The 12,192-nt window shown below is 41.1% G+C and overlaps 1 protein-coding gene across 1 annotated transcript; it reads left to right on the plus strand.

Moving 5' to 3' along the window:
- Window positions 1-552: 552 nt before the first annotated feature.
- Window positions 553-10,394, plus strand: fkbp1b (FKBP prolyl isomerase 1B). Its single transcript, XM_061052471.1, has 4 exons — window positions 553-754; window positions 1,399-1,446; window positions 9,048-9,160; window positions 9,620-10,394. The coding sequence occupies exons 1-4, from the start codon at window positions 718-720 to the stop codon at window positions 9,746-9,748; spliced, it is 327 nt and encodes a 108-aa protein (XP_060908454.1). The 5' UTR covers window positions 553-717; the 3' UTR covers window positions 9,749-10,394.
- Window positions 10,395-12,192: the final 1,798 nt, after the last annotated feature.

A 12,192-nucleotide genomic window follows, 5' to 3' on the forward strand; every position in this document is an offset into this window, starting at 1 on the left:
CAAAACAAACCCTGGTGGTGCATTATGGGATATGAAGTCGAAGTGTAGTCACCTGTTTTTTGCCTCCTTTCCCGCCTGAGGGCGCTGCGTGTGCTTTTGCGAAACACTTAGTGCTGATAAACAAACGAAATATTTTATGTTATAAAGAATAAAGAATAAAGAATAATAATAATAATAATAATAACAATAATAATAATAATAATAATAATATTTTATGTTATAAAGAATAAATAATAATAATAATAATAATAATAATATTGTATGTTATAATGAATAAATAATAATAATAATAATATTTTATGTTATAAAGAATAAAGAATAATAATAATAATAATAATATTTTATGTTATAAAGAATAAAGAATAATAATAATAATGATAATAATATGTTATAAAGAATAAATCTATCCAAAGAAAAGAGAGATACGGTTATTGTGCTCACGTAAAACTGAGCAGATCCTCTATGCAATGCAAAGTGTAAGCCACAGCTGTAAACCGAGGCTGAAGACGACGTACGTGTTGTAGTTGTAGATCTCAACGACGTCTCTCCACAAAATAGAGAATATCTTTGCTGTAGCTGCGGGTCTGGTGGTGGTCTGTGAATTCATGGTTTCTACCGATAGAGCCCGACTTGTAGCCACAAAACGGGTGACACTGGCTGTCAAATCGACTCCATAGGCTGAATGTTTCAGAGCTGATCTTTGCAGTAAGCACAACCATGGGTGTGGAAGTCGAGACTATATCTCCCGGTGATGGTAAGTTGATTTATCCGCCTGAATGTGCTTTGATGCGGGGGTGGCTGCAGTGGGGTTTGGGGTTCGGTGGTTCCTCGTTCAAATGTTGGTTAATATTAACTAAATGTGCATAAAAGTAAGAGTCCAGTGATGTGGGAGGTGAAGTAGTGTGCTCGTCAGATAGATGGCACACAGTTGAAGTATTCGGGGTTGGAGGTAGGAGTCTGTAAAGCCTGTATGTTTACTGTGGATCTTTCTAGAACTCCTCAGATTGATGATAATGTGAGATGGGTTCAGTCACTTTAAATTAAGGAATGGCTCACAAGGTAACTGAGATTTGGCATGCAGGAAGGGGTAGACACGTAAAGCTCCTCAAGGCTTTTAATCTCTCTGTCTAACGTACTAATAACGCAATGAATCCAGAGGTATCTGATAGCCCCTCACCCTGCACAAAAAAGCCTGCAGGCTAAAGTTTGAACATGAGGATGAGACTAAGAGACACATATCTCACCTCTAAACGTCTGCACGCATGAGGGAAACAATTGCATGTCTGCCAGGAACACCTCACCAGACTAAAGCCAGTAATTGTTAATACTAGATTAGCCTTAGAGCCTCCGAGTCGTCCAAACACACAATAACAATTGTTTTCTCTTTCTTCTTAACAGGAAGAACATTTCCAAAGAAGGGCCAGACATGTGTTGTTCATTACATAGGTAACGTACTCTTTCTTTGCACACCAGACGTCATGTCTGTCTCTTTGTCTAGAGAGAGGAAATTTGTCCCTAAATTTGTGTGTGTGTGTGTGTTATTGTTTTTTTTCTCCCTTGACAATCTCTGGTGCACAGCAGGGATCAGTTTGCAGCCCAGCTCGCTCAGTGTGCACAGTCTGCCAGACATGTATGCACCTGTGTGTCGCTTACGGTTTCATAGAAAAGGGTGGAGCTAGCACCACACCCAGAAAACATGATATTGTTGTTTGGTTTTTTTTTAACAAAGGAGAAAATTGGTTTTCCTTTTAGAGACTGTTGCAACTCTCACTATGCTAGAACTCACACACACACACACACACACACACACACACACACACACACACACACACACACACATTCTTTCTTTTTCCTGTTTGTCTCCTGTCAGATTGCCCAATTTTGATGCAGGGCAGAAAGACGCTGAGATATTTGGGGAATAAATTTGGGTTATTTGCTGCCCCCGGGGTTGGCAGTCCAGACATCTAGGTCAGACAGAAAGTAAACAAAGCCTAGTTCGCATGTCATCTGACTGTCTGAGTATTACAGCGTTATTACACGGCTGTAAAAGTCACGGCTCACTCTGCGGTTTAGGCTCAGTTGCAAACAGGTTTGACTGACGTGTGTGAGTATTGTTATTGCCTGGATGCTGAAGTCTGCAGCCAATTGTTTGCTTGTACGGGACGCTTGGTATTCCCTTAAAAAAAGAAAAATTCTAGATCTGTTTAAGATATTATGTCATGGCTTCAGAGACGTCCTTTTAGTTTACACACAGCAAACACGCAAACCATGGTGGAATGTCGTGTTGGACTTTTTCGGGACAGTGGGAAAATGTAACAGATTTCCCTTTGAGCCTGATCTCTGCAGAGATCAGCGACAGTAGTAATGAATTGTGCTATATTTGGAGATGATTCATCTCAGCATGTGAGGCTGCTCTATTAAGATACGGAACATCCCAGTCTGGGACAGTCTTGCATAGTGAGGCCTTTTTTATTTTTTATTTTTTATTTTTAGTCTCTTCCCTTTTGTCTGCTGGTTGTTTCCCTCCACATCTCACATTATGTAGAAAGCACATCAGCAGAAGAGATGATTGATTACATTTCATATCTCTATGGGTTTATATTTATTGATGGAGCACTGATAGTCGTTCCCCTCCTTTATTGTCTCTGCTCCTTTGTTACAGATCTAATGCCTGTATTCTGCTGCTTATTCATTAAAAGGTTATTCATAAAAAAACCCGTTTTTCTTTTAAAGTAATCTGTAGCCTGGCATCGGCCCTTTAAGAGATTTCCTTTTCAAACACCCAGACAAGGTCCTCGTGTTCCCTTTGTCTGAATCAGCCCGTGTCATTCTCTCCTTTTGGCTTTTCCTTTTCCACTCACAGGATTTACCATTAAGCTCTTATTGGCACGGCTGGCACGCGAAGTTAAGCCAAAGCAAGGACCGTGCCCACTGAGCACAGCGAGAGCTTAAAGTATGTTATTGTATCAGCAGGGGAAATATGTTCACCGTGATGAGTCTGTGGAAAAGAATGAATTGGTACTGAAGACTGGAGTTGTACGCAGAGACAAGAATCCTGCTTTCTTAGGAAATAGAAGAATGTTGTAATAGTAGTGTTACAGTTCGGCATGTAAGCACCTGTAAACAAGTGGCACATATCATTTTGAGCTTAAGAGGTATTTGTTGACTTATGTTGACCTATCCAGCCTGTTAACCTTGTGTTGTGAAAAGACTCAGCAGACAAAGTATGGAGTATTCCCTTTAAGTCAGTGTGGTCGGCCAAGTGTGGGTTCATTTTCCTGATCTTTGTATAAAAAGCTAAAATAAGATGAATGTTTGCAATGCATGCTGACTCCTCAGGTCAGTACGCTGTAGCTGAGCAGGGACTAACCCATGTTTGTTTTATTCAGATGCTTAAACACAAGATCATTGGGGGCGGGGTAGCTTAGCGGTTATGTCGCACGCCCCATGTACAGAAAGTCTCACGCCGTTGGTTTGATCATGGGCTGCATGTCGTCCCCCCTTTCTGTATTCTCAACATTTCCTGTCCTATCTAACGAAAGCGAAAATGTCTTTCTGAATAAATTATTTTCAGATCGATTAAAGAGATTTTGCTTGTAATGGAGGTAAGTCTGTCTGAGAATCCAGCTAACTGCTAGCATGTAGAGCTAAAGACTACACCCTGCACTGACTGCATGCTGCACTGGTGTTAGCTTTCCAGATAGCAGAGCTAAGATAAACAGTGAAGGTATGGACAGCGTGATGTCCCAATCCATTATGGGATTTTGAGACATCCCCCCCCCCCCCCCCCCACCCCACCCCCCCCCCCCCACCCCACCCCCCCCCCCCCCCCCCACCCCTCCACTCCCCCTCTCAGTTTCCAGCGTTTAACCGGAGCCTCATTCTCCTCCCTCGCTGCGATGCCTTTTTGATCCTCACTTTCTCCTGCGGGATGTTAAACATGCAGACGTACACATGCCTCAGAGCACACAGACACTCAGATATGTGAGTGACCCTCCTGTGTCACTCGCTGAAAGCTGCATTTGCCCAAATTAGCAGAGTGAGAGAGAGTGAGAGGCAGGTAAGGGCTGCACAGAAGCAGCGGGACAAAAATAATGAGAAAAGCTGCACAGTGGTTCACACACGTCTATGTTTGTATCCGGCCTGACTGAGAGTCTGTTCACATTGAACACCACAGAGCAGTGCTGCACTCACTTAGCTGTGTTATATTCAGACTGAAGACACTGATTTCAGAGGGAGGAAACCTGTGTATCTATGACAGATACAGGCGTGTATATCCTAAAGTTTTAAAAGGGGATGGAAATAGAACTTTTCTACGAGATTTTGCTAAAAAAAAAAATGTATCCTTCTGAGGTACTGAACTTAGACAATCATTTCATGACAGAATATTACACACATTTATTCACTGTCACATAGGGAGAGGACAACATTTAGACATGTATCGTTTTCATGATACCGTTATTGTAAGGCTGGTTCCAAATATAAATTCAAGTCAATTAAAAAAAGGCAGATTTCCCTGCCAATATGACTCACTGCAATACTACGTCACACTTTTGACACGAATGAAGGTAAGGTGAATGGAAGTGAATTGGCCATAATTGGATCATTTCAGACAGTGGTGAGAAGAGGTTAAAGTATGAAGCCATCCGATACCTGTAGTTCAGGCTCTACTCAGGATGTGCATGGAGTTGGATTGGATATAATGCATTATATGTTCTATAATAAAATACCATATTGGCCTATATCAAGTACATACAACTGATACCATGGGTAAAATGGGTGATAGGCCAATTTGGGCTGATCGATACATCAGTTAGGCTTAAAGAGAAATCTGTAAGATATCTACTGAATGAAGTTTTACAATGACTTTGCTATACCATCAGACATTAAGGAAACATGCTATGTGGAAGTGCTGCCTTCTCTCTTAACATTGCAGCAGTCTGTATGTCCTCCTTCTAAGATTAGATTCCGGTCCTGAATGTTTTTTGGGTTGTTTTTTTTGACCAGAGAAGGTAGGCAGTTTGTAAGCACACCCACACAGCCGTTGTGGACCCCCCCCCCCCCCCCCCCCCCTCCCCCCGGTTTGCCAGGCAAACGCCAAAACCAGCAGGTGTTGCATTGATGGAATTGGGCAAGCACATTGGTTCTTTTGAAAAATGGAGAGGGGTTAGAGCGCAGGAAGGTCTACAGACCGATGCAGAGCTGGCTAAACGCTGAAGCTTCCGTGTGCATCGACTCTAAAGGAGGAGGCGGGGCGGGGGAGACAGCTCTCTACAATGTTTGAATTTGGATTTGAATCTGCACTTTAATGTGTCTTGATATTGCTGCTTTAAGTGTTCTCATCTATTATACTTCATATTTTCTGTTGTGTTGTATTAGACTTTATAGATCTATCTATGCCCTCACACATTAACACAGAGCTTCTTACTTCAATAACAAATGTGTTTGACCAGGAAAAAGATGAATAGCTGAGGATAAAGTTCAGCAATTTGCATTTTGGACATTTCTGGATGTGTGAGACTCCACAGGAAGAGAGTGAACTGAAGTCTATATGAAAATAACATTCCAGAAGCCTCTGCGTCTGGTTTAGGACGCCTGGGTCTTTACTACGATGATCAATTTGCTCTCCACTGACAGGACATTTGAGATTTGGGAGCAACAGGCTTAGCGGATATGATGTCATGCCTAAATGCGGACGTCATTCCTTACCATGTTTGAGCTCCACACCTCACCATGAAACGTGCTGAAGTGGAGGCAGGAGGACCCTCCGTGTGTGTGTGTGTGTGTGTGTGTGTGTGACACAGAAATAGAGTCTGAACCGCGGGTTTGTGTGTCAGGAGATACTAAACTGGACTTCCAGGGGAAAGTGTTGTGATCGAATGCCGTGGGAAGAGTTGAATCCCAACATGGTGGAGTTACCGTGAGCGAGGAAAAAGCAGTTATGTCAGCTTTTTGACAGGACCAAAACTAAGATGTATCTTTATTGTCATCATGTGCTGCTTATTTTTTATTTTTTTTACATGAATTATGGATTTTGAGTCTATATCAGGTCAAAAAGTTGTAAAAAGAAAAGTCTCATCTCAGTGTCACAGAGCCCAAGTGATGGCCTCAGTTTGCTTCTTTGTCAAATCAACAGTTGAAATCAAAAAAATGTAATTAACAAAATGACTAAAAGCAATAAATCTTTCAATCAATAAATATTTTACTTTTTTGCTTGAAAAAAAATGATTAGAAAAGTATGAAAATATTTCGAGATGATTTTCTGAAACGACTCCTGATTCCACATCACACCTCCTGTCACTTCGTCACACTTTGACATATTCATAAAGCGCGAGCGAGATTTAATTCTTTCCATTGAGACAAGTCTGCCTGCAGCTGTGAAATGCTGCAACACACGTACATCTGTCATGGACAGATAGCGTTACACGCGTCTCATTTCATCCACACTTGGTCGGGCAGAGGGGGGGGGGGGCTGTTGTGCTGGCAGTCGTCCTAGACGGGGCTGAGACAGGATACAGTGAACGGAGTAAAAATAACCCCACCCCTGTGCGCCAGTGACTCTCTGCAGATCCAGCCAGAGCTCTACCAAGTGGAAGCCTTTCATGAGGAGAAAGTGTGGGAGCCGGGGCGCAGGAAGTGAGCGGGGCCCTGCTTTTATTTTCGCAGAGACCCCACCCATGTTTAGAGTGCTCCAGAAGGTGATAAGGTAGCTCTGATACAAGAGGGGGGGGGTAAGAGTAGTATTAGGTGATTTCACTTTCTTTCATGATGGGGTTGCACAGCCATGAGTGAACATTTACACTCACTTTTGTATTTTTCTTCCCCTCAAACTGGTATTTGCCAGTTTTCAGTAGGTCTGTGATGTTAACCCCTCTCCAGAGGAGATGTTAGCTGCTCCATTTAGTGTAACACAGAGGAGCGTTTACAAATAGAGTGTTAAGTTATCAGGTGTTAATACCTCCTTTTACGTCAGCAGACTCTAAACAGAGACCCCCGACCAACCAATGTGACTCACTGGTTTTAAACGCCCAGGATACGATCCCTCACTGGCTCCCCACCTCTGAACTTTGCCAATCCGTGTTTCCTGCCAGAAACTGACCCTGCTTTAATGCAGCTGATGCAGGAAGGTTTTTTTTCCCCCTCTCTCTGCTGCTCCCCTGCTCTGCAGCAGGTGGTATATGTCTTGGTGAGTGCACTTGATGACTCCATGGTTGAGATGAGCCAAGTGCGCTGATATCTGGGCTGCTGTGATTCTTGGAAATGATGGACCTACTAAGTTTAGGGGGGCCTGTAAGGGGAGACGCAGTACAGTACCAGCATACATGAGACCAGATGAGCCAGACACCGTCAGTAAACTTGAGTTAGCACACAACTTTAAATGCCAAGTATTCACACTTACAACCTGGGAAAGATTCATCAGAGGAGTATCAGAGCACGGAGAGGTGGATGTTGTTGCAAGTGGAATTTTTGCCCAATGCAAATTTTGAATCAACGCAACAAGACAGTCAACAAGGTTATAATATCTCCTCCTTCATGCTCGGGGTGGGTGATGTGGATACACTCACACTCTATCACAGTGAGGTTGACAACAATCTCAATACTTTGATAGTTTTTGATACCACATGTTTTAAAATGATACAATCAGATTTATTTAATGATCAGCAGTATTGACAAGTACAGAAGAACTGGAAAAAAAACCTACAGATCTTAAGTCACATTTTTAACCATAAAATACAACAGCTACAAAGAGAGAGAGAGAGAGAGAGAGAGAGAGAGAGAGAGCTGTTTAAATTGTGCAAATATTTTGACTTTTCAGTGCAGTAATGTTGTCGAAATATTTTTACCATTTGGACAGGGTGCAGAATTTTTTTTTGCATTTTTGGTCATTAAAAGCGATAAATTGTGGGCTGCAGGTAGCCTAGCAGTTGGTGCTCGTGCCCCATGTACAGAGGCTATAGTCCTCCGTCCGGGCGGCCCAGGTTCGAATCTGACATGTGGCTCTTTTCCCGCATGTCATTCCCCGCTCTCTCTCTCTCTCTCTCTCTCTCTGATTTCTGACTCTATCCTCTGTCCTGTCTCCACAATAAAAGACATAAAAAGCACAAAAATGAACTTAAAAAAAATTGTATTGGATGCCTAGGAATTGTTGTTGCCATGGTATCAAAACATGTATCGATATCAATTGATTTTTTTTCCTAGAATCATATTGATGTTTAAAATCGGGTATTGTTACCACCCTATATCACCGTATGTAATATTTTAAAATACAATGTTGATATATAGTATTTTGATTTATACATTGTAACACACACACTTTATAGAGAAGAATAATTTAAATAAATTAAATAAAAATAAACCTTAAAAAAGAGAATATCTAGAGTAGAACATGATTTGATCCAATTCAGGAAATGTCTTTCACACAATAAATGGTCATTATAATGAATGAATAATTCATTTCTATGAACATACTCAAAGTGTCAATGGGATATCAGGCCTGTCTTGTTTACAGTACTGAAGAAGGGCTTGTGTCTCGATTCCTTCATTAGGGTTAAATAGCCCCGATGTTCCCATCATGCCTGAACAGTCGCTCAGCGTTTTGAAGGAGCGCAGTCCTGCACTGCTCCGCCTTTGTTACCAATTTCTCCCTGTGGTCTAGATGCAGGCAAGCAATGGCCTAGTTAACTTCAAAAATAATCCACTGAACCAGGCCAACGCTTCCTGATTCACATTCCCTTTGTTCATTTTGGGTAATTGAAACGGGCCTGAAGAAGCTGATAAGACAAGCCCCACAAGAAAAGTTTCTCAGACTGGAGCCAGCTGTACTTTATTCTTTTAATCTTTAAATGTTGGAACATTAGCCTCTGAGGAAAGGGCGTGCATTGATCTGGTATCACATGAGAAATGAGGATAAAGAGTTGAGCTGTTGACTACACAGCCAGAAGGAAAAAATGAACACTTTGTCTTCACCAGAGAGAAGTCAAATGTGTACTTTTAACCAGATGCCTCTGCTCTCTCTAACATGTGTTCATATGTTTGTCTTTCGCCAGGTATGCTGCAGAATGGGAAGAAGTTTGACTCGTCTCGAGACAGGAACAAGCCCTTTAAGTTCAAGATCGGACGGGCGGAGGTCATTAAGGGCTGGGATGAAGGAGTAACACAGGTGAATACTGTCCTCGCAGTTATTGCCCTGATTCCATGTTGTGTTGTCCTCCTGTCCTCATACAGCACTAAGCGATTCTTTTGAGGTAGGAATGCCCAGCTTCAGTCAAAGATTGTTACTGGGGTTGCTGGCTAACGGCCCTCGTCAACAGCATGCGAGGCTGTAAGCTGATACGTTTCAAATGTCCCTTCAGTAAGTTGTAACATGACTTGAAAAGTAGTCAGCAGAACATGTTATAAGGTCCTATTGATAACACATTAAAGTTCATCGCACAGGTAAGACAGCACTAATGTAGGTTGATGAAGACCTATGCAGATTAAAGGAACAAATATGAAAGTTTCATATTGAACAGCCAAAGTTCAAGTCGACTCCCAAGTTGTGGTTTTTATACTCAGGAGCTTCTTAAAGAAACAATGAAGCTTTATTCTTCTGACCCTGATGTGTTTTCCATTGTCTCAGATGAGCCTGGGCCAGAGGGCAAAAATTACCTGCACACCAGATCTGGCTTATGGCGCGACAGGACATCCCGGGGTCATCCCTCCGAACGCCACACTTATATTCGACGTTGAACTGCTCAAGCTGGAGTGACGCCTCGGGTCAAACACGAAAAGCTTAATGAGGCTGCGATCGCCACAAGCTGTTTCCACGGGGGGAGACCATACTCACACGGCTGCTGCCTCCCAACGTCCAGCCGCTCTTCTTCTTTGATTTATACAGTCTACTTTTAGTTCAATATTTAAACATACCTAATGCTGCTTTTAATGCCACCTTGTTGTCATAGATAATGCAAGACAATTGTTGTTGTTTGTCGGAGATGCTTTTTTTGTTTAATTCCGTTTTAAAGTTGTACATTTTGTTGAACCATGAGGAAATCAGTCATCTGACAAAAGGCTGTAATACATAGCAATCATAACTTTTTACTGCCTTACAGATTCAACAACAGGAGGAAGGGTACGTATGTTGAAAGTCAATAAGTTCTGCTCTGTATCTTAACTGGGCATTATATACACCACTGTCTGCATTGCCACTTTGATAAAGGTTTGTCCTGCTGAATGCTCTGAATGATGCTATGTTTAGTATATTTTATATCCCTCATACACATTTACTGCAAGTGTACTCTATCCAATCTAACCCAGTCTGATACTGTACAGAACTCTATAAGAGCCGTTGCTGTTATTATGACAGTCTGTCGACCAACTCTTGAATAAAAATGGCATGTACTGTGTTGAGAAAACTGTGTCCTGTGTTTGATGTGTGAATGAGTGAAGATTGTTTACAGAGAAACCTTTAGAGGAAGTTGCACTGTGTAATAGTATGTATTAGACAGCATGCCTAACAGGGCCCTCTGCAGCAACATCGCCTCCCAGTGGCAACGTTTAAATAAATGGAGTGGAGTAATGCACCAGCAAGCTGAGCTTGAAATGTAATAAAAACTGCATTACAGACAAAGTACCCAATAGTAGCTATATTACCCTGTTATGACTAAGAAAGTAATATTCACCAAATCAGTGTTTTATTTATTTTAATCTGAGGAAAATATTTTACACTCCTCTTTTCACCCAGAGGGAAAATGATGAATTATTCAGTTGGCAAAGGTGTAATCATGATGTGACATAGTCAAATACAAAAATAAGGCAATGGTGATAGTAACATACTTAACTGGGATGATAAATGAGAAAACCAAATGCTATTAGAAAACAGATGAAAACAGAAGAAATCAGGTGAATAGACCAGGGAGCACGAATGAGCAAAGTAAAATACGTTAAAGAGCCAGGGCTTTGATGTGTTTAGTTTTTATATTATAAATAAAAAATATTTACAAGCTTAACACTATCTGACATGTTTGCATAATAGTTCTATTTTTGTTCCTCCAAGCAGCATTTTAGTTAACAAAATAGCAACCAAACTGACCAGAAAATAACAATATAACAATATATAACATGAAATAAATCCAAAAAAATAATAATTTAAATTACATTTAAATTGAATTAAATGTTGAGGATTTAATCAATGTAAAAGTCAAGTAATTCAGTAAGTCTCAATGTACTTTATTTTCCAACTCAAATATTTAAATACGATTTTCAAGTCATTTTGCTGCAAAATGTGTGAATATAGTTAGACCGGTAATCAAAATGTTATTACACACAAATTCTACCTATTTTGCTGCATTAACACACCAAATGTTACCATGTGTTAAACACAGTTATTACATGCTTTGAAAGAAACTACACACGGATTATTCTGCCCCCCCCCCCCCCCCCCCCCCCCCCACAAAAAAAGCTTCACAGTATTTGCATAAGAGTGGATGTTACAGATCTCTACGACTCTCAACTATCTTGATCACTTTCACTTCCGGTGTCACCAGTCAGAGGTCGTACCACTGCTCCGGCAAGCGATTGGCTGACTGCTAATGTTGTGAAACTTCATTGGACAGGTGAACTCACGCCTTTCCGTCCATCTGAAAAGAACACAACAGACGACAAGGTCAGAAATATACCTTAAAAAATATGTAAAATGTGTTTTTTTAAAGCAGTAACATGCCTAGAAAATGTATCATGTTAGCAGACAACCATTAAGCTCCTTAAACCAAAGCTAATAGTGTAAGAGGTTATTTGACATTGATCAGGTGCTCGCAGCTGCAGCTTTTTATACCATGTGTCATTATCACGTTTATTTTGTTTACTAGTGGTGCATTAGTCACATAATATTGTAACATGTTTATAGAGTTGAGATAATGAAGTAGTTTGATGACTCGGCCCTCCACAAAGCTAAAGTAGCTAACCTACTCACAACAATGCTATCTATCAAACACAGCATAGAGTCTCTGCTGCTGGCTGTGGACATGCTCAGCCCTGTACGTGTTAGGAAAGTGAAGTTATTTCGTTTTAATGAGACGAAATGTGAGCTTTGATTCAAAGTTTTACTCCATCCGGGTTATTTTATCATTTAATTGAAGTGTGTGAAAGAATACTGTGTTGCTGTTTGCTGTCATGTCATCAAACACCTACACCTGTGGAGGGTGTCAGCCTGCA

The sequence above is a fragment of the Labrus mixtus genome, chromosome 12, assembly GCF_963584025.1.
Source record: "Labrus mixtus chromosome 12, fLabMix1.1, whole genome shotgun sequence".
NCBI classification, from domain to species: domain Eukaryota; kingdom Metazoa; phylum Chordata; class Actinopteri; order Labriformes; family Labridae; genus Labrus; species Labrus mixtus.

Bases quoted from the DNA above. Each gene is read 5' to 3' on its own strand.
- fkbp1b (XM_061052471.1), top strand. From the start codon at position 718: ATGGGTGTGGAAGTCGAGACTATATCTCCCGGTGATG. The intron at 755-1,398 runs GTAAGTTGATTT...TCTTCTTAACAG, and splicing joins GACTATATCTCCCGGTGATG to GAAGAACATTTCCAAAGAAG. The intron at 9,161-9,619 runs GTGAATACTGTC...CCATTGTCTCAG, and splicing joins GGGATGAAGGAGTAACACAG to ATGAGCCTGGGCCAGAGGGC.